The 27,469-nt window shown below is 44.5% G+C and overlaps 1 protein-coding gene across 3 annotated transcripts in view; it reads left to right on the top strand.

Moving 5' to 3' along the window:
• The window catches only part of SORD (sorbitol dehydrogenase), a 130,285-nt gene that overhangs the window by 60,351 nt on the left and 42,465 nt on the right, over positions 1-27,469 (top strand). For all 3 annotated transcript variants that reach the window (XM_040342848.1, XM_040342846.1, XM_040342847.1), the window contains 2 exons: positions 17,484-17,517; positions 20,305-20,469. In XM_040342848.1, coding sequence (XP_040198782.1) covers positions 17,484-17,517; positions 20,305-20,469 — 199 coding nt within the window. The remainder of the gene's footprint in view (positions 1-17,483; positions 17,518-20,304; positions 20,470-27,469) is intronic.

The raw sequence follows: 27,469 nt of genomic DNA, 5'->3' as shown, positions 1-27,469 counted from the left end.
TAAATAAATAAACCAATTAAATTCATAAACCAACGTTCTGTGCCACACAAATCCTCTTATTCAGTGCAATGGTTCACATTACTTTTGTGTTGATAATCAATTATCTTTTGTGTTGATAACTAATTATATTGATTATCAGCACAAAAGCACATCATGGACTATTGCACTGAATAAGAGGATTTGTGTGGCAAGGAACATTGGTTTATGAATTTAATTGGTTTATTTATTTATAGCAGATTTGCACAAAATAGGCTAGAGGGGTCCATGAATTCTAAGTTATATTAGGAAATTGTGGTGGTTTGGGAAAGATTTGGGAATTTTAAAGGAGATTTGAAGGAGATTTTTCTACTGGAACTCTCCCAGACATATTAAAATGGAGTCCTTTAGTCCAGAATTGTGGGCTTAGAGCAGGGTTAGGCAATTATTCAGAGGTTGACATCTACCTGGACAACATGGGGGAAATCAAAGATCCCTGGGTAGAGGGGGGCTAGGCAGCGCCCTTTAAAAAAAAAAGCAAAACAAAACTATCAAGCTTTCAATGAAAAGATGGAATGAAGAACACATAGGGGTTATTTACTAAAGGCACTTGGAAGTGCAGTGGATGTAGATCCAAGGGGGACATGCAAGTAAAATATGTGCATTTTAGCTTGCACATGATTGGATGATAAACTTTTAGTGCAATTTCAAGTGCACTTTGCACTTGTAGTTTACACTTGTAGTGCAAAGTGGATTTACCTTTCGTAAATAACCCCCATAGTGTGTCACAGTCGTGTTCCCTGTCTCACCCCTATAGCAGTGTCCTCCTGTCCCCCTTTACATCTCCCCACGCTCTAGTGTCCTCTGCTCCCCACAATGGTCCTCTGCCCCCTAAAAGCAGTGTCCTCTGACCCACCTCCAACAGTGTCTCTTCTGTCCCATTCACATCCTCCCCCCCCCCCCACACACAGCACAGTGTAGGTAGCGCTTCCTACCTGACAGTGTGTGTATAGCAGAGTAGAGAGTGGGATGGCAGCATAATGCTATATGAAAGGTGGGAGCAGGAGCTGTCGGAGTTAACATTTCATAACAACAAGCTGGTGATTGGTGAATAACTTGCTGGTTAACTCGAAAAGGTTACCCAAGGCAGCTCCCTCCCTTCATCCAGCACTATGCTGTCTTCCGCTCTCCACACTGTAGTGAACATGAGAGCTTTGGCGGCTGGAAGGAGGCAGAGCCGTGTTCATGATCTAGCTGTCGGCTTCCTGTGGTAGATCACGGTTGACTGCTAGCCGGCCCCCGGCTTAGGGTAAACTTTACCTTTTAAAAAATCATACTTACTTACCTCCTCTGTGCAAGGGTTTTGCACAGAGTGGTCCTGATCCCCCTCTTCTGGGGTCCCTCAGTGGTACTCCTGGCTCCTCCTCTTTTCAAGTGCCCCCGCATAGAGCCGCATTCCATGGGGGCACGCCCTCTCCCAAGTCACTAGATTTGATTAACAGCAGCGGGAGCCAATGGTTCCTGCTGCTATCAATCTATCCAATGAGGACCCAAGACAGCGGCTGGAGCTGCTGTGCTCGTCCCTGTCGCTGGAACTATTGGGTCCAGGTAAGTAAGAGGGGGGGGGGGGGCTCTGGGGGGTTGCTATTAGAATGCATTAAGGTGAAAAACATTGAGTGTTTACAACCCCTTTATTTTATCTTTAAAGCAGTAATTGGTGTATACATTTCACCACTGTAGCTGCAATACTTAGTTACCTCTTGATAATAAACTTTTGCAGTCCTGTCACGGTAATAGTCTTGTTATCTATCTTGTGTTGAACTAGGTATGAGTAATGGTAAAATGATGTATGTATGAGTAAATGTTGTAATGATTGACTAGAACTGACGTGTCCAAATGTTTACTTGGATAATAATGTTTTAAACTTTGGTTTAGTTTGTTTTTATTCTGACAAAATAATTAAGAAATCTTTCTCCAGAATTTTAGCGTTTTACTTTATCACTTAATTAGTGATCCTTTTGTAGCACTTTTCCTGCTAACTGCCAACACTGGTGACAGGTTATCCAAGGGCAGCAAATGTGGGAAAAAGTTAACGTGGGCTACAATTGTTAGACTATATTATCATCCTAAAAATATTTTAGGATCATTAAGCATCATGCAAAAACCTAGAGCAGGGGTGTCGAACTCGATTTCATTGTGGGCCGCATCAGCATTATGATTGTTTTCAAAACGGCCGGTTGTATCTGTAAGATTAGATGTCCAGTGCAGCCCCTCCCCTTATATTAGATGTCAAGAGGCATCCCACTATCAGAAGTTGAGTCCCTCACTCTCCCTTACATCGCAGTGCACCCCCTTACCTTATGCTGCTGCTGGGAAGAAGCTGGATGCATTGTTTGAAAGCAGAAAGTAAGAGTCTGGAGGAGGACCTGAGGAGGGCAGGAGCAGTGCAAGGACCACATGAAATGGCCTGGAGGGCCGGATTCGGCCCATGGGCCTTGTGTTTGACGCCTGTGATCTTTGGCATCCAAGACGGGCTGAATTTTCCTGGGTATTGACAAACATAAGTCTTGGATGGTGGATAATGAAATCTGATGCCACTCTTCATGCAAAAATCGTTCCAATTCATGCAAAGATAGCAGAGGCGGAAAACAAACCTGAGCCTTATTCTTCAAAACTGACCATAGTGGTCATAGTCTATATTGAGGTCCAGTGACTGTGGCGCCCAGGGAAGGTGCGAGACTTTGTCTGCATGCTCATAAAACCATGATTTGACAAGCTTTGTGAATCGGAGCATTATCGTCTTGGCAAATGAAGTTGTCTTCGAGAATCAATGGCCGGCCAAAGTTTGTACATTGTCCCTGGCAGTGACTCTACCTTTCAATGTAATGACAGGACCTGCAGAATACCAAGATATGGCTGCCCATACCATGATTACGCTTGCCACCCTACTTTATTGTTGGCACAAGACACTCCTGGTCTTGAGCTTAGGTGTTCACTACACCTAAACAAGTCCAGTGGTTGGTCACAGTGTGAAGCTCAATTCATCGGACAATATTACAGTCTTCTATTGATTGATAGTCCATGATTTATGTTAGTTGCACCACTCTCTCCTCTTATGAGCATTAATATCAGTCACCAGTGGTTTGGCAGTTGCAGCTCGCCTGTAAATGTTTTGGGGTCCGTTAGAATAGGTCATTTAAGGTCATCTGAACAGACCCCCCGCCCCACAGAACATTCTAGAAATTTCCAGGACCCCTATTTAAGCAGGAAGCTGAGGAGGCTCTTTGCCAGTCATGAGAAGGCTATTTGAAGAGCAACCATGGGTTTTGGATGATTTTGTTTACAGTTTTAAAGTATTTATTGATTAAAAGAGTTATGGTGAATTGTAAATAGTTTTTATATTTGTAAAAACCAGCAAAGCGCAGAGAAGGGCAACCAAACTGATAAGAGGCATGGAGGAGCTCAGCTATGAGGAAGGATTAGAGGAACTGAATTTATTCACTCTTGAGAAGAGGAGAATAAGGGGGGATATGATCAACATGTACAAATATATGAGGTCCATACAGTGAACTTGGTGTTGAGTTATTCACTTTACGGTCAACACAGAGGACACGGGGGCACTCTTTATGTCTAGAGGAAAATAGATTTCACCTCCAAATACGGAAAGGTTTCTTCACAGTAAGAGCTGTGAAAATGTGGAACAGACTCCCTCCAGACGTGGTTATGGCCAGCTCAGTAGATTGCTTTAAGAAAGGCCTGGATTCTTTCCTAAATGTACATAATATAACTGAGTACTAAGATTTGTAGGTAAAGTTGATCCAGGGTAAATCCGATTGCCTCTCGGGGGATCAGGAAGGAATTTTTTTCCCCTGCTGTAGCAATTTGGATCATGCTCTGCTGGGGTTTTTTGCCTACCTCTGGATCAACTGTGGGTATGGAGTTGGGTGTATGGGATTGTACTGTGTTTTTTATTTTGTTTGTTTATTTTTTTGTGGTTGAACTGGATGGACTTGTGTCTTTTTTTCAACCGGACTAACTATGTAACAAACAAGGCCACGGCCGTTATTAATCCAGTTTGGTGTGTCTAGCATTCTTTGTATGTTTGGAGTTTATGCTGTCTACCGTCCCGTGTAACATCACTTCCCCTTTCAACGCAAAACATGTCGTAGTGTTTCCATATTTGTGTCCAATCCAGTGACGGTGAATCCATAAAGGGTGCAGGAGCGCTGTCCCCTCTCTCCTGCACCTGTCTATCACCAATAGATAGATTCATGCATTGCATGAATCTATCTATTGTCGCCACAGCCGCTCCCTATTCAGGTGTCCGGCCTCTTGTCGGGCATTGGGCATCTAAATTAGAGCAGCGTTTTTTTTTTTTTGGAAGTGCCTGATTAGAACCGTCGGCTCTAATAGGCGTCCTGATTATAGCCATGAGCTCTAACAGGTTTCCAAATTGGTAAACAGCGGGCGCAATGCTCTGCATTCGCTGTTTACTTAGTGTTGTGTTTGGGAAGCAAATATATCGCTTCTCTAACACTGACCCGCCTCTCGGCCAATCGTGCTCGAGTCTGGTGACCCTGTCACCTGATTGGCTGAAGCGACAAGCGCTGTGATTGGAGGCCTATCATGCGTCCAATCATAGCAGAGGATGGGAGAAGACATAAGGACACAGAGCTTGGAGGACAGTGCAGAGACCGGTAAGTGCCAGGGGGGGAGGCACACTGGCAGTAATTGATGGGGCACACTGGCGGCAATTGATGTTTTTTTTTCAGTTTGTTTACGCCCCTCCACCCAAAAAAAAAAATTGGAGCACCAGCCGCCACTGGTCCAATCACTGTAGTGTTTTCAAAAGCAAAATGATTTGTAAATTAATTATTTTGTAAACAAAAAAACAATGACATTAGTAATGTAGTTTTTTCTAAACAGCAACACTTCCTTTTTATCAAATATTTCTTTTATTAATTTTTTTCCAAACAGAACAATAAATACACATAAAATCAACATACAGACTTACAACATATTGGTCTCAATAGGTACCTCTTATACCATAAAGAAAAGAAAAAGAAAAAAGAAAAGGAGAAGACTGTCTGCCACTAGTGCTACAGGATTACTCCCTTCAAACTTGCCCCATGTCTAGTTTTCCCTTTAAAATTTTATTTCCCTGGGGGGGGGGCCCGGGGGACAGAACTCAGACCCCCCTAGCGGTGGGGGGAGGGAGGCGACGGGGCAGGGTAAAGATGGAGGGTACAAGAAGAGAAGAAAGAGGAGGAGAGGAGAAAAAGAGAAGGAAAAAAAAAATTATTCCAGGGGTAATAAATTCTCCCTATTGTGTATTTACAAAGTGTAAAAAGAGGGAAGGCCAAATTCCCTACATTGTGAAAGAGAAAAAAATAAAAAAAATAAATAAGATCTAAAAATGTAATACATGGGGGGAGATCACCCCTATTGTGCATATATTATTATTATTTTAATATTATAAACGTGCAAAAACCCACCTCACCCAAAAAAATAAATAAATAAATAAATAAACAGAAAGGATAAGTGAAAAAGCCAAAACGATTATTCCGGGGGGGGGGAATAAATCCCCCTATTGTGTGTTTACAAGGTGCAAAATAGAGGGATAATCAGGTTCCCTACATTGTGAAGGAAAAACAGAAAAAAAAAATCGAATAAATTAATATATGAATGAATGAATGAAAACTTATATAGCGCAGCACATGCGAACTTAATCGCCTCTGGGCGCTTGTTGTTCCTGTCTCCTTTGGTATCAAAAGAGATGAGTCTTGATCTTTCTCCTGAACGTCAAGTGGTTCTCCTCCAACCGAATACTGGTTGGTAAAGCGTTCCATAGTCTAGGCCCTTGGACCGCGAATCTCCTTTCTCCTTTGGACTTGTATCTGGCTTTGGGTATCTGGAGGAAATTTTGATTGGTGGATCGCAGAACGCGATTGGGATTATGAGCTTTTATTTTTTCGCATAGATAATGGGGAGCATTCCCATAGATACATCTATGCGTTAGACAGAGTGCTTTAAAAGTGATTCTGTCTTTTACTGGTAACCAGTGAAGGGTTCTCAGTGAAGGTGAGATTGATTCCCAAGGTTTTTTCCCAGTCACAAGTCTAGCGGCCGTATTTTGAACGACTTGTAGACGAGCGATTTGGTACTTGGGGAGTCCGAGGTAAAGGACATTTGCATAGTCCAATCTTGAGTTTACAATAGCTCCCACCACGACCGCTATGTCTTCCTTGGGAATAAAAGGAGTAAGTCTGCGTAGTAGGCGCAGCAGATGGTGAGATCCGCTGACTACTGACCCTATTTGTGCGTCCAATGTCATGTGAGAGTCAAAGATGACCCCGAGACTTTTGACTTTGGCGCTAGGGGTGATGATTTTTCCCAGAATGGGCGGGGAGGTCCAAGTTGTAGGTTGATTCATATGCTTGGCGTGAAACAGGAGAAGTTCTGTTTCCTCTCCGTTGAGTTTAAGATAACTCTTTGTCATCCAGTCCTCTATCAAAGAGAGGCATGTCTCTAGATTGAGGTGATGATCCTTTTTATTGCAAATGTGGAAATATAGTTGCGTGTCGTCTGCATATGAGTGGTAGAGCAGTTTTTGACTGCTAATAATCTCAAAAAGAGGGCGAAGATAGATGTTGAATAACACCGGCGACAGGGGGGATCCTTGAGGGACTCCGCACCATAATGTGCGTTTCTCAGAAGTGAAAGGTCCTAACTTCACTATTTGCGATCGGTTTTCCAAAAAAGAGGAGAACCAAGATAAATCGCCTTCTGCGACTCTGGCTACTTCAGCTAGCCGAGTCAATAAAAGCTTGTGGTCTACTGTGTCGAAGGCTGTGCTTAGGTCCAACAGAACCAGAAGACAAGATTCTCCTTCGTCTGCGGCCTCGAGAGCGTCGTCCCATATTTTGAGCAATGCGGTTTCTGTCCCGTGTCCAGGCCGGAATCCCGATTGAAATGGGTCAAGTAGGTTGTGGGTATCTAGATGCTGTTGCAGCTGTTGTACCACTACTTTTTCCATTACCTTTGAGAGTACATTTAGGCCTGTTATTGGACGACGGTAGAGTGGGTCCTTGGGGTCCAGGTTGGGTTTCTTCAAGATGGGTCGAATTATACCCTCCTTCAACTGGGAGGGCACTATGCCTTCCCTGAAGGATTGGTTGATAAGCTGCGTGATAGGAGGTGCCAGGATGTCGGCGCATTCCTTCAGCAGTTTAGTGGGGATGATATCATTCGGCGGGGTGCTGTTACGCAGATTACCGATGATATTTTTAGTGGCATGGATAGAGATAGGTTCCAGCGTGAACTTACCTGGTTGTGGTGAATTACTGCAGGTATTGTGTAAATCATTACGGGGAGGGTTGAGGGGGGAATTATTTTGCTGAATGCTTTGTCGGATCCCCTCGATTTTATTAATGAAGTAATCCGACAATTCACTGCAAAATTCTTGTGAGTCCGAATTGGGGGCTTCAAGACATCCTGGATTCATGGTCTGAGTGACCAATTTGAAGAGTTCGCGTGGGCGATTAAGGGCGCTGTTGATAGCCTCAGAAAAATAGTTTTTCTTGGCTTTGAAGATTTCTTTGTGGTATTTTCTTGTTGTTGCTTTGTAGACAATGAGGTTCTCATCTGAAGAGCTTCTTTTCCAGGCGGCTTCCGCCCTTCTACGCTCTTGCTTCAATAATGCCAGTTGGTTGTTGAACCAGTTGGAGTTATTTTTCCGGATGCGGGTTTTACGTTTCGGCGCTATTAAGTCGGCTGACTGTAATAGGGCTGTGTTTATGGTATCCAGTGTTTCTTCAGCCGTTTGATGCGGCTGAATTGTATTTATTTTTTTCCTTAACGTGGCTTTGAAGAGTTCCGAGTGGAGCTTCTTCTGACATCTAGTCCAGTGTGTTGTCACTAGATTTGATGTTTTAGTTAAGGGTGGGAAATCGGAAATAATGAATTTAATTGCATGGTGATCTGTCCATGGCAATGGTTCATTTTCCAAGATTTTTATTTCCAGATCTTGTCTGAAAATAAGATCGAGTGTGTGACCTGAAGCATGTGTGGGCCCACATACTAGTTGTTGTAGCCCTAATCCTTTGAAGTGATCAATGCAGGCGTCGGCAACAGGGTCTTGCGGGGAGTTGGCCCAGAGATTGAAGTCCCCGAGCAGCAAAAGGTGTTTGCTGTTAAGGCTATAGGTGGAGATAAAGTCCGTCAATGATGGGAGAAACTGCGATTTTGGGCCAGGTGGCCTATAGCAGAGTAGAATTCGGATGGTCTCCTGGGAGTTTGTTTGTAGTTGCAGAGTAAGGGTTTCCATAAATGGAAGAGGGTTTTGAAGGACAGGTTTAGTGATTGCAAGATGAGTCTTATGGATCACCGCCAGTCCTCCTCCTCTTTGCCCTATTCTGTTCTCAGTTATGATACGATAGTTTTCTGGCACCAGTTCACCCTAAAATATAGGGTGAAGATTCACCCCTGTTGTGTATAATATTATTATTACTAACGTTATAAAGTGCTATCATATCCCTAACCAAAAGAGGAAAAAAAAAAAAAAAAATCAAGAGGTTTAATTTTAAGGGGGAAAAACACCCCTATTGTGCATATATTATTATTATTTTAATATTATTAACGTGCAAAGACCCACCTCACCGACATAAGAGATAAAAATAAAGAACTATAAAATAAAAAGATGAGTAAGAAGGGGAGCATGGTCCCCTATATTATAAAGAGTGAAAGAAAGGAGAGATTATTATGGGGAGAATAATTCCCCTTATTGTGTATAATGCAGAAGAAAAAAAAAAAAAAGGGGGGGGGCGGGAGGGCATATAAGTCCCGACCACCCTCCCCCTCTATTCCTCTCCTCCCTCTCCCCCCTCACCCACCCCGTCGCCTCCCAACCCCCTGTATTCCCTCCATCCCTTCCAGGTCGTCTCATATCTCGGCCTGGATTCAACATGAAAGGACCACAATTCCTCCATCATTCTAATTTTATCGATTTCCTGGAGCCATTCTCCTATCGAGGGCACTTCTTTTTTCCTCCAATTCCTAGGTATTAGTGCCTTGGCTCCGTTCAATAAGAACGGAACCAGGGACCCTCTATACTTTTTCCTGGATAGGCTCGTAACATGACACAGACATTCCCAGGGATCATATTTTATCTCATATCCGCTTATTTTTTTAATCAACATCAATATCTCCCTCCAGTATACCTGTATCAAGGGACACTGCCACCATATGTGAGCATGGGTTCCCTCCATCCCACACTCTCTCCAGCATAGGGGGGAGGCCTCGCTATCCATTCTGTGTAATTTCACTGGGACATAATACCATTTAGTGAGTAATTTATAATTGGTTTCTTTTACTTTTGCATCCATCGATGTAGTATGGACATAGTCGAAAACCTGTCTCTTCTTTTTATTAGATATGGTTTGGTTCAGTTCTCTTTCCCAGCTTTCTATCATATTCAATCCACCCAGTTCTATCGTGGTTGTCAACATTTTGTAAACACTTGATATTCCCTGCCTTCCCATTCCTCCTTGGGTCATATATTTTTCCCATTGATTTAGTTCATTCATAGCTCTCAGGGGTTTTGGCAAAGTGTTTACAAAGTGTTGAACTTGTCTGTGCCTCCACCCGTCTCCTGGGGACAGTCCATATCTTTCTTGAAGTTCTACCACCGAACATAATTCATTACCCTTTATTACATCCTTCAATTTCAAAGTGTCCGAGGTCGCCCACCTCAGGTACATCCCTCCTCCCTTACCAGGTGGGAAGAAATCTGTACCCGTGAGTGGCAGCAGCGGACTATTAAAAAGCCATTTTTTAAACCTACAGACCTTGTCCCATATTCTAAAAGTTTCTTTTGTTATTACAGGAGTATCACTGGGCAGACCTCTATATTGCTTCGGTACCCATATTATATTTCCCAGATCTTTCTTACTTAAGCTTTCTTCAACTTCCACCCACTTTTTTTTTACAACCACCCTCACCCTGCCCCCAGTCTATAATCCTCCTTAATATGGCCGCATCATAATACCTTTTAAAGTCCGGCAGCTGTATTCCTCCTTCCTCTTTACATCTAATCAGGGTCTCTGCCGCTATACGAGGCTTTTTCCCCATCCATATGAAACCTCTTATTATCCTTTCCAGGACTTTAAAAAATATCTCCGGAATTTTTATCGGGAGTGTTTGGAAAATATATAAAACTTTGGGCAGAATCATCATCTTTATAGTATTAATCCTTCCCCACCATGAAACTCTATCTATACTATATCCTTTTAATTCTGATTTTACTTTGTTCAATATTAGTATATAGTTATCTTCATAGAGGTATCTTTCTGTGCTAGATAAGAAAATACCCAAATATTTCATCCTCCTCTGCTTCCATTTAAATGGATATAGGGCCTCAAGTTCCCTGCGCTCTTGTGGACTTAAAGATATGCTCATTATCTCCGTTTTTTCTTTATTGATTTTGAGATTCGAAATCTCACCATATTGTTCATATTCTGACATTATCCTAGGTAATGTCACCCTAGGATTAGATACATGAAGCATCATGTCGTCCGCAAATGCAGATATCTTGTGCTCCCTTCTCTCTAGTTTTATCCCTTCTATTTCCTGGTTCATCCGTATTGTTTCTAATAACGGCTCTAAGGATAAAACGAATAAGAGGGGCGATAGTGGGCAACCCTGCCGGGTCCCATTAAAAAGTGGGAAACTATCCGACAGGGTTCCATTCACCCTCACCTGTGCCGAGGGATTTGAGTACAGAGCCCCTATCCACCTAAGCATGCTCGGGCCAAATCCTATATGGGACAGATTTGCTAGCATAAATTCCCAGTCCAACCTGTCAAACGCCTTTTCGGCATCTAAGGACAGGAATACTACTGGTTCTTTATTCTTTTTAGCTTTCTGTATCAGAAATATTACCCTTAGGATATTTTCTCTCGTTTCTCTCCCGGGTATGAACCCTGCCTGGTCATTTTCTATCAAACCAGCCAGGAGCGTTCTTATTCTCTCTGCAAGGATTTTTGAGTACATTTTTATGTCCACATTTATCAAAGATATGGGCCTATAGCTGGCACATAAGGATGGGTCCTTATCCTCCTTCCCTATCAGAGTTATGTGGGCATTCAGAGCCTCCTTCCGCATTACCAGACCCTCCCCTATAGAATTCATATATTTCTGGAAAAATGGCACTAGTGTCTCCCCAAATCTCTTATAATATAGTGACGTATACCCATCAGGGCCAGGGCTCTTTCCCATTTTAAGGTTCCTGATCGTTTGGCTTATTTCCTCTTTTGTTATTTCTTTCTCTAAATTGTTTATTACCTCCTCAGCCAGGTCCGGGGTCTTGACCTTTTCTAAATATTGTTTAATTTTTTCCCTTTTATTCTGGACTGCTACAGTAGGTGAACCCGATTTTGTGTCAATCTCGCTCTCTTTCTCAGCGAGATTGAGCACCTACGAGCCCCATCGCGGGAGCCAGCGCCGAGCTGGCTTGCCGCGATGGATACAGAGCCGTCATAGAAGCGACGGGAGATCCGACTTGGATTCCCGCCAATTCTACACGTGTGCGGCGTTTGTTATGAATCCTGAGGGGGAAGTCCCCGCCGGATTTTAAATAAAAATCCGGCATGGGTCCCCCCTCAGGAGCATACCGGGCCCTTAGGTCTGTTATGGGTTGTAAGGAGAGCCCCCCTACGCCGAAAAAAACGGCGTAGGGGGTCCCCCTACAATCCATACCAGACCCGTATCCAAAGCACGCTACCCGGCCAGCCAGGAAGGGAGTGGGGACGAGCGAGCGCCCCCCCCCCCCCTCCTGAGCCGTACCAGGCTGCATGCCCTCAACATGGGGGGGTTGGGTGCTCTGGGGCAGGGGGGCGCACTGCGGCCCCCCCCCCCCACCTCAGAGCACCCTGTCCCCATGTTGATGAGGACAGGGCCCCTTCCCGACAACCCTGGCCGTTGGTTGTCGGGGTATGCGGGCGGGAGGCTTATCGGAATCTGGGAGCCCCCTTTAATAAGGGGGCCCCCAGATACCGGCCCCCCACCCTAAGTGAATGAGTATGGGGTACATCGTACCCCTACCCATTCACCTGCAAGAAAAGTGGTAAAAACACAAATAAACCACACAGTGTATTAAAATATTTTATTTTTCTGCTCCGGAGGCCGCCCCCTGTCTTCTTTATTAGCTCTTTTACCAGGGGGGGCTTCTTCTTTGACGTCTTCGGGTGGGTGGGGGCCGCCGTCTGGTTCTCTTCCACCGCCGGGGGGGGGTGGCTTTTAAAAAAGCCCCCACCCCCCCGGCGGGTTTCCTCCGGCGTCTTCGGCGGGGCTCTTCTTCTTCCGCTATCCCGACGGGTCTTCTCAACTCTCCGGGGTTCTCCTTCTGTCTTCGCCGCTCTCCGTTGTTGACTCGGCGCACCCCGGTTCTTCGTCTCACTGTCCGGTGTCTTCTTCCGTGATGTACGTCTTCTCCTTCCGTGCTGTGATGAGTTCTTCTTCCGTGCTGTGACGTCATGTTCTTCACTTCTCTCCTTCTCCCGATGTTGCCACGCCGGTCCTCCTCGCTGAAATGACGGATGCGCGCCTTGCATCGGACCTATATAGGCCTCACAGTCCCATCATGCTCTGTACCTACCCATGTGATACCTACCACGTGGTGCTCCTGAGGGGGGACCCATGCCGGATTTTTATTTAAAATCCGGCGGGGACTTCCCCCTCAGGATTCATAACAAACGCCGCACACGTGTAGAATTGGCGGGAATCCAAGTCGGATCTCCCGTCGCTTCTATGACGCGCTTGCTGGGATGTGCTGTCACTATTCCAGTGAGTGTGAGATGTCGGCGCGATCTCGGCACCCTGTCGCCGAGTATCAGCGCGACGCTGTCGTGCTAAAAGCACAATATCACAAACACCTACTGTATTTCCCCTTGCCCTTTGTTAACATTATATAAAATTTGGTAATATTCATAGAATATTTTACTTATCTCCCTGGTGGAGTGTCTCATATCTCCGTTTCTGTCTTTTATTTTCAGGATAGGGTTCTGTGCGTTTCTCGGTTTTATGGTCCTTGCTAGCAGTCTCCCCGGTTTATTACCCAGGGCATAAAATTTGTTGTTCATATTATTAAATATCCATTTAGTTTCCTGTTCCAGTAGGTCACGGAGATCTTCTCTCTTTCTAGTTAATACCCTTAGAACTTGCTCTTCATGTAGTTCTTTATGTTTCCGTTCAAGGGCCTGAATTTCTTCTAGTAATATTTGTTTTCGTGCCTGCCTAATCTTCTTCCTCTTGGCTTTTTCTGCCTCCCTCTTATAAATACCTTATGCGTTTCCCATAACGTAGATGGAGCAATATTTTCAATATTATTTTCTTTAAAGAATATGACCATATCCTTTTCTAGATCATCGGCCTTTCCAGTATTATTTATAAGGGATTCATCTAGTCTCCACACTCTCGGTCCATCCGGGATCTCCCCTAAGTCCAGGGACATCACCACTGGGGCATGGTCGGACAGCGTTATCTATTTTATTTCTATCCCTATCAGTCCTTCAAGCAGCCGATGATCTAGCAGGACATGGTCAATTCTTGAATATGACCCATGTACCGATGAGAAATATGTAAAATCCCTATCTTTTGGATGGAAGATTCTCCATACCTCCACCAGTTGCATCTGATATAATTTATACTTAATCATTCTGAGATATTTCCCTTCTGACCTCAATGAGACGGGTTGAGTATCTAATAGTGGATCAAATACAAAGTTTAGATCACCTGCAAGAATCACCATACCCTCTCTAAATCCTTCTAGTTTATTCAAAATTTTTCTCAAAAATACAGCCGGCCTTACATTGGGACAATACACATTTACCAATGTGTACTTCATATTCAATAAGGTGCCCTTGGCAAACAGATATCTCCCATCGGGATCTATTTCTGTGGCTTCTAGGGAGAACCGTATGTCCCTGCTAAACCCTATTGCAGTTCCCTTTGATCTCTTATTAGGAGAGTAACTATGAATCCATATAGGGAATTCCTTTGAATTTAATCTAGTCTTTGATGTTATCTTTAAGTGTGTTTCTTGCAGGAACACTATATTGGCCGTGAGTCTCTTCATCTCCTGTAGTATCTGATATCGCTTACTTGGGCTATTTAACCCTCGCACGTTGTACGTAGCGATTTTTAATGCAGCCATTTATTATGATTCATTTTTTTTTTTTTCCCAAGAGAGCACGTATCGTACCTCCACAGGGTATGAGAGACCCCCGACCCCTTCTTGATATAGAGAGAGACCAAGCCAAACTCCTGGCTCGTCATCAGATTTATTCAAAGAAAACATCTTAATCAAAGTGCCTTGAGACCACATATACAACATATACCCCCCACCCTCTCCCATCCCTCCCCCTGCGCATTGAACCTCAATGCTAGAACTCACTTGGTCTGTACCCATCCAGGGCCCTTGCCAAGTGAGCCTTTCCTCGGGATGTCTACTATGACCCCCCAATTCCCAGGCCCCGTCACCTAAAAAAAGGTACGGCGCCTGGTCCAGGGACGGCATATCAGCTCCAAGCTTCCCCCCTCCCCAAGTGATTTCCATTTATTCTCTCTCTAGAGACTAGGCTTACTAACATCCTTTACCTGAAAGAGAGAAAGGGGGTGGACAAGAAACGGGGGACAGTCCCCCCGGATACCTGGAAACCTAAGAACCAGCTACCCTTGTCCTCCATCCTCCCACCCCTGCCTCCCCACACCCGAACCCCAGAAAGAGCACCCCACTTCAAAATTAGGCTTAATAATCTATGCCTTATTCCAGTCCTGTTCCCTCCATCTTCTCCAGGCCGGAGGTCTCTTTTCCCAGTTGTCTAACTGCATAGGTTGAATATTCAGCCTGTTACAGAATTCCTTTACATCTTCCGGGAAGCGGATGACCGCTGAAACCCCCTGACTCTTAACCGACAGACAAGCTGGGAAACCCCATCTATACGGGATGTCCTTTGTCTGTAGATGACTGGTTAATGGCTTCAGTGCCCTTTTCCGTGCTAATGTCTCTTGGGACAAATTCGAAAACACGAGTAATTTAACCCCTTTATATTCCATAGTAGCAGAGTTCCTTGTACTTTGAGACACCAGTTCTTTTTGGTTATATTCTATGAATCTTACTATAGTGTCCCTTGGTAGGTCCCTGTGTGTATTGTATGATTTTTGTATTCTGTGTACCCGTTCGAAGTGCATAGGGGCTGTCATCTCCCTTTTTAGGGCTGTATTGAATATCCCTCTCAGCACCTCCCCCAGTTCTATGTCTTTGACTTCTTCTGGGAGGCCTCTTATATGCAATTTTTTTCTTCTGCTGCGGTTCTCTTGGTCCTCTAATTTATAGCGGACATTTCTTATTTCTGACCAGTCCATATCAGCTCTATCTCTCAATTCCCTTATAGCATTTTTGTGATCCTCCAGTTGTTCCTCTATCCCCTCCACTCTATGTAACACACTCTGTATATCTCTTCTTGTCGCTCCCATTTCCCCCTTGATGGTTCTTTCTAAGCGTAATATCATTTCTGTCATGTCCATCATATCCTGCTTAGTTGGGGGGGCTTGGGTATCTTCCGGGGAAGTGTCAAAAAGCAAACTGGGTTGTTTTTGACTCTCGGGGGTCTTAGGGACTTTACTCTGGCCTTTTGCTACTGGAGATTGATCCTTATCTTTCTCCTTCTTTTTCCCTGGGACCTCCCCCTCCGTCTGTCCTTTGCTCTTTATAGGTGTCCCAGATAAACCGTTATCGTCGTTTCCTTTGGGGCTATCCGGTGTCCGGTCCAGTCCTTCTGACACAAGATATGACCTCATTGTACTGCGGCCTGAGCCCCCTCCCTGCGTGTTTTTTGGGGCCTTCCGCACCATCTTTACCCCTTTATCCAACCCCTATATATAGGGATTTTTAAGAGGGACTATAATGATGGGCTGTCTGCCCCTCACAGGACCGATAGACTGATCGAGTGTGTGACAGCGGCTAATAGAGGCTGACAGAGAGTGTGACAGCGGCTGATAGAGGCTGACAGAGTGTGTGAGCCGGGGTGACAGAGGCTGACGGCGTGTGTATAGCTCCTCCTCCTCCTCCTAAACACAGACCCCTGCCGGCTCCAGATTTTTTGTGCTTGAAGTCGGGGTAATAAAGGAAAAAAAAAAAAACGAAAAAAAATGTCCTTCTTCTCCCTCTTCCCTTTAATAAATGTTACTCAATAGTCGATATCCGTTTTTACCGTCCCTGTATCATCTCTTTGACCAGGCTTTCTTTTGTCAACTAGGGCTGGGACCTCAAGAAACTCGGATCAATATCTCATAGTAACATTTAGATTAAATAAGCAACCCTCCTCTTGCATCCATCCATCTCCTCAGGAGCTGCTATTTATCTCTGTTTATCTCATACCAATTAGAGCCCTTGTTTTCAACATAGTTCCACAAAGTTTTAACGATCTTAAAGCCTCTTCAGTTCAAAAAAAGTTAAAAAAACTTTTATTCCAGCACTCCCTGGAATTTATTTGTGCTTGAGAGCTCTTATATATGCAATACTATGTAATTCTCTGCGATTATTCCTTTACCAAGGTCACCGAAAGATGTTAATTCAGTATTGCAATGTTCATATCACAGTCTCATTCACCTTACCCCCTCCACGATTTCCGCTCTAACTCCCCTCCCTTCTCGTTTCTGTACAGTCCCAAGCAGGTATTATGGGGGAGGACTTTGACCGTTTTTTTATGGAGACAAAGGGGGCTAGCTGGCCATCTTTCAGGTCCCTGGGTTCCACACCTCCACCGCGTCTCATCTGTAACAGAGCCGGAATCAGTATCGGCGTTGGCGTCCGGAGCGGCACCCAGCGAGACCTCGTGTAGTGCTCGCAGTCTCCCAGCGACTTCCTCGACCTCCTCCTATGTCACTTCGCCTGGTAGCCAATCACCGGAGGCCCGTGGAGATCCAAGGCATCACACAGCACACAGCACAGGCACTGACACACCCCCTCAGCGCGGCGTTCGATCCCCAGACTCCACTACTCCGCACGGAGGACACCCGGGAAACCCCTCAGCCGGACCCACGGCACAGAGGCATCCACGCCGCCAGCTTCAACGGGGACATCAGGTGGGTCAATGTAGATAGGGATTTAGCGATGAATCGGGGTGGATTAGCTTCAGAATCCCTTTATTACATCACTAGGAGAGGAGCATGGACCTGCTGCTGCTGCCGCCCTGAGTCCTTACGGCGCCATGTTGTTACTCCGCCCCTCAGCGGCTGCAACACTTCCTTTTAATTGTTTTTTTCCACATACATGAGGTCTGCGGTTATTGAAGTAACAGACAGGACTCTGTGTGAACGGAAAATAGATTTTTACATTCTTGTCTGCATTCAGTAACAAAGCTACGGATAACTACAATATTATATACATAATTGTTGTGTAATCTGCTGAATAAGTTAAAGTTATATTTACTCGTTTTTTTTTCTCTTAGGAAAACCGTCAAGTTCCTGAACCTGGTCCAAATGGTAACTTACTGTTTACTATTGTATTCTTCTTGTTTATTTCTTCACTCTTATGGCAACAGCTGTGATTATTTTTCATTTTGCATATCACTACAGAAGGCCATCAATGATATCAAACAAAATGACTATAATGCTGCGTACACACACTTGAAATTTCCGACAACAAATGTTTGAAAAAAAATTCCGACCGTGTGTTGGAGTTTCTGACAACAAAAATTTGAGAGCTGGTTGTCAGAAAAGTTGAGAACAAAATCTGTTCTCGTGTATTCCGATCGTGTGTAAACAATTTTGACGCACAAAATTCCACGCATGCTCTGAATCAAGTACAAGACGGAATCGCTCGGTCTGGTAAAACTAGTGTTCGTAATGGAGATAGCACATTCGTCACGCTGTAACGGACTGAAAAGCATGAGACTGAAAAGCACGAATCGTCTCTCACAAAACATCTACTAACACGACTGATATTGAACTTCCATTTAGTGCCACCGTATTTGTGGTACGTGACCGTGTTCTTGGCGTTCGGAATTTTAGAAAAAACATTTGTGCGACCGTGTGTATGCAAGACAAGTTTGAGCCAACATCCGTCGGAAAAAAATCCACGGCTTTGTTGTCGGAATGTCAGATCGCCTGTACACGGCATTAGAATTACTATTGGTCAACTCTGGGAATACTCACTAGAACAGGCAACATGGATTTTGTTGGTTTGTCCTCTTTATAAGGCTCATGCTAGGCAGTTGCAGACAATAAGAAGCTTTGTTACTGCAAAGTTACGATTAATACAATCCAAATTGCTTTTGAGGTTGTCTGTGGTGTAAAATATATATTTATTAGGTACATGCATTTAGAAATGCACTACAGGTCTACTTTACTCATTAGAGCTTAGATTCATAGACATAACAGTGCTACTGTGCACCACTTAAAGTGGAGTTCCACCCATAAATATAACATTACATCAGTAGTTTAAAAAAAATGTCATTAGTCCTTTAAGAAAAAACATTTTTTTTTTAGATGCCTTCAAAGTGTTGTTGCTAGGTATAATAGTTAATCTTCCCTCTTCCTGCACCTAGGTGCTTAAGCTTCCTAACCTACACCGCACAGACTCCTGGGAATGTAGTGAGTGTAACTTTCCAGGAGTCTGTGCACTCCCCAGTCTCGAAGAATCATGTGACTTGTACATGTGCTGAAACCTGATCTGAAACCTATTACACTGCTTGTGCAGCACTGAGCATGTGCGAGATTTGCAAGGCTGAAATCCAGGAAGTCATACAGTCTGGCTTCATGATGCCCACACTTAAGATGGCCCCAGTCAATTTCTATTTTATAAAGTGTCTAAATGCTGTAACAACCTAACAAAACGGACCTTAGTTTACAGACTAACTTTACTAGAATACATTAAGCTTGTGTATTACAGGGGTATTTATATTTAAAAAGTGAAATTGTGTCCGGAACTCCGCTTTTAAGTAATTGTAAAGTAAAAAAAAAAATGTGTTTGTTAAAAATACCAAACATGTTATACTTACCTGCCCTGTGCAGTGGATTTGCACAGAGCAGACCAGATCCTCCTCTTCTGGGGTCCCTCTTCGGCTCTCATGGCCCCTCCCTCCTGTTGAGTGCCTCCACAGTAAGCAGCTTGCTGTGGGGGCACCCAAGCCGGAGCACAGCTCCCTGTGTCCATTCAGACACGGAGCTGCGGCCTGGCCTGCCCCCTTTCTCTCCTCATTGGCTGACTAACTTTGACAGCAGCTGGAGCCAATGGAATGCATGAACATAAAAAAAAACTATTGCCTTTACAATCACTTTAAGCCTAGTACACGCCACTCATTTTTTCTGTGGTTGAATGAAAAAAAATTGACAGATCCGGTCAAAGCTGCTGTACTAACAATCTGATGTTAGAACAGTGATCTCCCCTGCAGTTCTATTGTGTTCTGACAGGGGGACAGCCCCATTGGCTGAGAGTGCTGATCGGCAGCCAGTCGACTGCTGGTTTTCCAGCATGCTCATCCGACAGTCGACTGAACGGCTGGCTTCTGTCGGACCGGCTGGCTTCTGTCGGACCGGCTGCCATACACATAGCCCCAATGTCGGACGGCTTGTTTTTGTACCAGCCGATGTAGGCCGACAGTCGGCCCATGTGTTTTAGGCTTTAAGGTTATATTAATTAATTAATTAATTAATTCTATGAATGCTTTGCCATTTTGATGGTGAGGCATAAGAAGAAGGCATGCAGATGTGCATTGCTAATTCACTACTGTAACATTAATTAATGAGACCATATCACTGAAAGGAAAATAATGCTCTTGTAAAAGAAGAGACTACCATGTCCTGTAGTCATGTAGGGGCCAGTAGGATGAAACACAGAGCATTTTTATTATTATTATTATTATTATTATTATTATTATTATTATTATTATTATAACAGGATTTATATGGTAACCAATCAACTTCTAATTTCAACTTGTTCAATTATGCTTTGGTTTCTATGCAGATCTGCACCAGATTGTGCACTATCCAGTTTTAGTTACCCCCCCCCCCACCTTTTTTTATTTTAATGTGTTAGGGACAGGGTAGCTTTATTGTTATCACAATTTAGGACATTGTGACATTTGTGTTTGAGGACTTACAAAGGTGTGCTGTGGTTAAGGAAAAAAAGTTTAGGGAAATAAGGTTATATCTAAATATTAGCAGCAAGTTATATACCACCTTGTGTGAGAGATTGCAATAAAGATAGAAGAATATACTAATTGTAAAGAAGTCATTGTTTTTAAGTAATTCAGTAATTTTCTTTTATAGAGGTGCTGCTGAAAATGCATTCAGTTGGAATATGTGGCTCCGATGTACATTACTGGCAGCATGGGCGCATTGGAGATTTCATTGTGAAGAAACCCATGGTACTTGGACATGAAGCTTCAGGGACAGTGATCAAAGTGGGATCCTCGGTTACTCATCTCAAGCAAGGTGAACAGCCATGATAGTTTTTCCTTCACATTTTTTTTCTAGCAATATTCAGGCTCCATGCACACTGGGCTTAAGAAAACGTCTGTTGTCTTTGGAGTAAAAAACATTCATAGAGAGCATTTTTTTGTACAAAGTTTAATTTATTTTTCTCCCAAGCGTCTTTCAGGACAGCCCATGAGACCTAGGGCTCCTCCTACCTGGACAGGAAACACGTTACCCCCACCAGATAAAAGGGCGGTCCTCCAGGCCCCATGTCAGTATTAGTGTTTCCTCCGGACGGAGGGTAACATGTTTTCTGGAACCAGGTCTCACGAGCAGAGGCTCTAATGGCTAATTGGGGATACATTTTTAACTAACCTCTTTCCTTGCCAGTAGCAGTATCTCCGCTGGAGAGGTTGGTAGAATCTGCTGTCCCTTGTTCTCTGTGCCTGGGGAGGGCCAGGACCGGGGTGGCGTTGAGCCCATATCGGTGGTCGCAGTGCGGCAGGTGGCGTCCTTTCCCTGCAGACAGCGAGGCTGGTTTGTGCAGGAGAATCAGGAAGCCATGGCGCTTGCAAGGGCGGAGCTTCTGCGCTCCAAGCTGGCCCACCTGTATAGATGGCTTAGTGAAGGATGACCCAGTAGCCTCCTGTCAAAAAATGCTGACTTCGGTCAGAGATGAGCTTACGTCTACTTTTAGCTCTTTTAAGGATCTAATTGACAAGTTTTTAGGCTCCCCCACAGGGTACATCCTCAAATAGAAAAGCTTCAGTCGTTAGCGCTCTGCAGCAGAGTGTAGAGAGTGAAGACTCTGAGGCTGAAGCCAGATCTACCCGTTCTTCTCCAGAAGAATCAGATACACGGCCCAGGGATAGGGAATCCTCTAGGGCATGGGTGCTCAACCTGTGGCTCTCCAGCTGTTGCGGAACTACATTTCCCATGAGGCATTGCAAGCCGCTGACAGGTACAAGCATGTCTCCCAAAGGCTGAGGCATTATGGGAATTGTAGTTTTGCAACAGCTGGAGAGCCACAGGTTGAGCACCCATGCTCTAAAGTCTTTCCAGTGCACAGTTCCCTCCTTGATGCTATCAAGCTGGAGTGGGAAAATCCAGAGAGAAAACCTTTCTTTTCTGGTAACCTAAAAAGAAGGGGCCAGATTCAGGTACGAGTTACGACGGCGTATCTCCAGATACGCCGTCGTAACTCTGAGTGTGCGGCGTTGTATCTATGCGCCTGATTTTTAGAATCAGTTACGCATAGATTTCCCTAAGATCCGACCGGCGTAAGTCTCTTACGCCATCGTATCTTAGTTGCATATTTACGCTGGGCGCTAGGTGGCGCTTTTTACGTTTTACGTCGTTTGCGTAAGTCGTTCGCGAATAGGGCTGTGCGTAAGTTACGTTCACGTCGAAAGCATTGACTATTTGTGGCGTAATTTGGAGCATGCGCACTGGGATGCGTTCATGGACGGAGCATGCGCCGTTCGTAAAAAGCGTAATTTACGTGGGGTCACGAGTAATTAGCATAAAAGACGTCCACCTCTTCCACATTTGAATTAGGCGGGCTTACGCCGGCACAGTTACACTACGCCGCCGTAACTTACAGCGCTTGTTCTTTCTGAATACGGGACCTGCCGATGTAAGTTACGGCGACGTAGTGTATCTGAGATACGCTACGCCCGCCGAAAGTTAGGCTATTGTACCTGAATCTGGCCCAAGGTTTCCATTTGATGAGGATGCAGTGCAGCTAATGGAACAAAAATCCAAAGTTAGACGCACCTCTTTCAAAGGTTTCAAAAAGTTCGGACCTGGCGTTTGATGATATGGCCACGCTTAAGGACCCGATGGACAAGAAAGGAGATATCCTTCCTCACAAAGCTTGGTATTCAGCTATTGGGAATCTTAAACCGGCTCTGGCCTCCACTTGTGTAGCTAGAAACTTGGAAGAATGGCTAACACAAATACAAACCCATCTGTTGGCAGGTACCCCTAGGGAGGAGATTCTTAAATCCTTTACTCTCCTTTTTAGTGCCGTGGGTTTTTTAGCTGATTCTTCCGCAGAGTCGGTAAGAATGACAACCTGGACCTCCGCTTTAGTGAACTCAGCCAGAAGAAGCCTTTGGCTTAAAACCTGGTCAGGTGATGCAGCCTCTAAATTGCGCCTATGTGGGCTTCTCCTAACAGGGGATCATCTTTTTGGCCCAGGGCTGCAGGAGGCACTGGAACGTACGGCCGATAGAAAAAAGGCCTTTCCAGAAAATAAGAAAAAGCAGACAGCCAGGCAGTTCCGTGGGGAGCCCACCTCAGCGACAAAGTCGCACAGGGAAAATGGTCCTTGAGGGAAGCAAAAGCTTCATCAAACCAGAGAGAGCTTCTAGCGGTTCAGAGCGCCCTGCAGGTTTTTCAGTCGTAAATCAGGGGTCACAATCTCCAGATCCTATCCGACAACATAGCGACGGTTGCGTACCTCAACAAACAGGGAGGCACGAGGAGTCGGATTCTTCAATTGATTGCCCAGGATATTTTGTCATGGGCAGAAGAGAATCTAGCCTCAATTACAGCAGTGCACCTGAAGGGGAAGCAAAACTGTCTGGCAGACTATCTCAGCCGCCACAAGGTGGAGCGAGACAATTGGTCGCTTCATCCAGAGGTATTTGCGGAGATCACTGACAAATGGGGTTGTCCCGTAGCAGATCTGTTCGCAAATCAGGACAACTGCAAGACAGAGGAGTTATTTTCTCTGAACCCAGCAGATCACTCACTGGGGATCGATGCTCTGGCGAATCCGTGGCCATTCAACCTCTGCTATGCCTTCCCGCTGATCAGACTTATTCCGTAAGTGCTCCGGAAATTTCTCCTAGAAGAAACAGACCTTATTCTGATCGCCCCCTTTTGGCCCAAGAGGTCATGGTTTTCCCTGATACAGACTCTGGTCTCGGAGCCTCCACTGGGGCTTCAGAAAAGAGAGGACTTGCTATCGCAGGGTACAGTCTCGCACCCACAGGTGGCTTCCTTAAACTTGACGGCTTGGTATCTGAAGAAAAGATACTGAGGGCTCAGGGATTTTCTGACAAAGTAATCAAGACTCTAGTGAATTGCAGAAAACCAGTCACTAGAGCCATATATTCCAAAGTTTGGAAAAAGTTTAATTCATGCTTGTCTGAAAACCAAAGATCAACGCATGATGTTCCTTCTATTTTGAATTATTTTCAAGAGGGTGTCGACAAGGGTCTTTCAGTTAGTACCTTAAAGGTACAGGCGGCAGCTATCAGTGTTTTCCTCCAGTTTTCTCTTTTGGAAAATCCCATGGTAGCTAGATTCTTCAAATCCATTTCTAGGGCCAGACCAGTAGTGGTGAGAAGTTGTCCAACTTGGGATCTGTCCCTGGTACTTTAACCTCTTCCATACCGGGCAGTTATACACACTTCCATACCAGGCCTATTCTGGCACTTCTCTCCTACATGTACAAATCATAATTTTTTTGCTAGAAAATTACGCAGAACCCCCAAACATTATATATGTTTTTTTAGCAGACACCCTAGGGAATAAAACGACGGTCATTGAAACCTTTTATCTTGCACGGTATTTGCGCAATAATTTTTCAAACTCCTTTTTTTGGGAAAAAAATTGTTTCATGAATTAAAAAAATTTATAAACAGTAAAGTTAGCCCAATTTTTTTGTAAAATATGAAATATGATGTTACACCGAGTAAATAGATACCTAACATGTCACGCTTTAAAATTGCGCACACTCATGGAATGGCGCCAAACTTCGGTACTTAAAAATCTCCATAGGCAACGATTTGAAATTTTTTACAGGTTACCAGTTTAGATTTACAGAGGAGATCTAGTGCTAGAATTGTTGCTGGCACTCTAACGCACGCGGCGATACCTCACATATGTGGTTTAAACGGCGTTTACATATGTCGGCGGGACTTGCGTGTGCGTTCGCTTCTGCGCGCAAGCTACCGGGGACAGGGGCGTTAAAAAAATTAATTTGTATTTCTTTTTTTTTTTATATATTTATTTCTTTTTTTACACTTTTTTTTTAATTTTTTTTTTTTTTTTATCACTTTTATTCCTATTACAAGGAATGTAAACATCCCTTGTAATAGGAATGTGTGTGACAGGTACTCTTTATGGAGAGATGCGGGGTCAATAAGACCCCACATCTCTCCTCCAGGCTGGAAAGCATGAAATCGGTGAAAAAAATTCACCGATCTCATGCTTGTGGTTGCTTAGCAGCCGCAATCGCGGCTTTGTTTACTTACGGGGACCCGGGCGTGACGTCATCACATCGCGCCCGGGTCCTCCGACGGTCATAGAGATGACTGGTGACCATCTGGTCACCAGTCATCTCTATGCTTCCTGCGAGCGCCGGACGATTCGTTCTCCGGGCCCCCGATGGCACGGGAGAGCCCGGAGAAGCACCGGATGGCGGCGGGAGGGGGGGGATGTCCCCTCCCGCCGCCTGTAAGAACGATCTAGCGGCGGAACCGCCGCTATGATCGTTCTTACGTTGTGCAGAATCGCCGGCAGTTTAGAAGGATATCTGAATGATGCCTCTAGCTGCAGGCATCATTCAGATAACCACCCGGAAAGCCCAGGACGTCACATGACGTCCACTCTGAACGGCAGAAGTTCTTTGTGGACGTCATTTTACTATGGGCCGGTAGGGAAGTGGTTAAACTCTGGTAGAGTTTTATTTTGAGCCCTAGAGCAGGGATATGCAATTAGCGGACCTCCAGCTGTTGCTGAACTACAAGTCCCATGAGGCATAGCAAGACTCTGACAGCCACAAGCATGACACCCAGAGGCAGAGGCATGATGGAACTTGTAGTTTTGCAACAGCTGGAGGTCCGCTAATTGCATATCCCTGCCCTAGAGGATATCACGATTAAGTTACTTACTTTAAAAAAAAAATTTTTGGTAGCAATTTCCTCAGCTCGTAGAGTAAGCGAGTTTCAGGCCTTATAAGTGAGGGAGCCATTCCTCATGATTTTTGAGGATCGAGTTGTTTTAACCACTTAAGACCCAGACCTTTAGGCAGCTAAAGGGCCTGGCCAGTTTTTGTGATTCGGCACTGCGTCGCTTTAACTGACAATTGCGCGGTCGTGCGACGTGGCTCCCAAACAAAATTGGCGTCATTTTTTTCCCCACAAATAGAGCTTTCTTTTGGTGGTATTTGATCACCTCTGCGGTTTTTATTTTTTGCGCTATAAACAAAAAAAGAGCGACAATTTAAAAAAAAAATACAATATTTTTTAATTTTTGCTATAATAAATATCCCCCAAAAATATATAAAAACATATTTTTTTCCTCAGTTTAGGCCGATACGTATTCTTCTACCTATTTTTGGTAAAAAAATTGCAATAAGCGTTCATCGATTGGTTTGCGCAAAATTTATAGCGTTTACAAAATAGAGGATAGTTTTATTGCATTTTTATTATTATTATTATTTTTTTACTACTAATGGCAGCGATCTTTTTTTTTTTCATGACTGCGACATTATGGCGGACACTTTGGACAATTTTGAGACATTTTTGGGACCATTGTCATTTTCACAGCAAAAAATTCATTACAAAATGCATTGTTTACTGTGAAAATGACAATTGCAGTTTGGGAGTTAACCACGAGGGGGCACTGAAGGGGTTAAGTGTGACCTCATCTGTGTTTCTAACTGTAGGGGGGTGTGGCTGTAGGTGTGACATCATTGATTGTGTTTCCCTATAAAAAGGGAACACACGATCAACGACGGTGCCACAGTGAAGAACGGGGAAGCTGATCGCGGGACTCCAGCGGCGATCGGGTCCGCAGCTTCGGACTGAGCCGCGTGCACGCGCGCGACCCCACAGCTGTGCTTAAAGGGCAACGTACATGTACGTGAATGTGCCCAGCCAAGCCATTCTGCCGACATATATCGGCGTGAAGGGGTCCTTAAGTGGTTAAAAACTGATCCAGGTTTTTTGCCGAAGGTGGCCAGTACATTCCACAGATCGCAGGACATTGTTCTGTCATCCTTTTGTAGTTCTCCACAGGGCGATCAAGAAAGGAAGTTTAGTTTTTTAGATGTAATAAGAATCCTTCTCGTCTATCTGGAGGTCACTAAGACCTTTAGGAAAACAGACGCTTTATTTGTCCCTTTTTTCAGGTACGCACAAGGGTAAGAGGGCATCTAAAGCCACTTTGGCTAGATGGATCAAGGAAGCCATCTCGGAAGCTTAAACAATTAGAGAAGTTCCTACACCCTTTGTCACTGCCCATTCAACAAGAGCTTTGGCTGAGAGGGCTGGTGCCTCACCGGAACAAATTTGCAAGGCTGCCACATGGTCCAGTTATTCGACCTTCATTAAACATTATCGCCTGGATCTGCTATCTGCTCAAGAGCAGGCGTTATGCCATGACTAAGCACTAACTGTGTGCGAAACGCATCGGCTGTCCCCTTATGTGACTGTATCTTTGGATGTACATGTCTTACTTTTATCAATAAAGACAACTTTCTCAAGTTTATCCGGAGTGCGGCTGTCCATCGATTTCCATGTTTTCCATGTCCTTCAGGCAGTTGTCCCAACCTAGACTGGTAATTGTCATTGTCTCATGGGCTGTCCTGGAAGATGCTTGGGAGAAAAGCTGAGTTAGACTTACCGTTAACTCCTTTTCTGAGAGTCTTCCAGGACAGCCGGATTCCCACCCGGAGTTGTATGGAAGTTATGTGTATTATGCATATGTTTTTCAGGGAAGTCCTACTGTTCTCGAGAAGACTGACATGGGGCCTGGAGGACCGCCCTTTTATCTGGTGGGAGTAACGTGTTTCCTGTCCTGGTAGGAGGAGCCCTAGGTCTCATGGGTTGTCCTGGAAGACTCTCAGAAAAGGAGTTACCGGTAAGTCTAACTCAGCTTTTTTTCCTGCCAGTGAGCGCCAATCAGAAACGCGAATGAGAAGGTTTTTTTTTCTGCCTCTTAACGTTAATCTCACAATATGCCTGTAAACGTCATAATGTGCATGAACACACAGGATAAC

This window comes from Rana temporaria, chromosome 3 (assembly GCF_905171775.1).
Source record: "Rana temporaria chromosome 3, aRanTem1.1, whole genome shotgun sequence".
Lineage (NCBI taxonomy): Eukaryota > Metazoa > Chordata > Amphibia > Anura > Ranidae > Rana > Rana temporaria.
The sequence above is the reverse complement of the archived record's forward strand: the minus strand, read 5'-3'. Positions and strand labels throughout refer to the sequence as shown.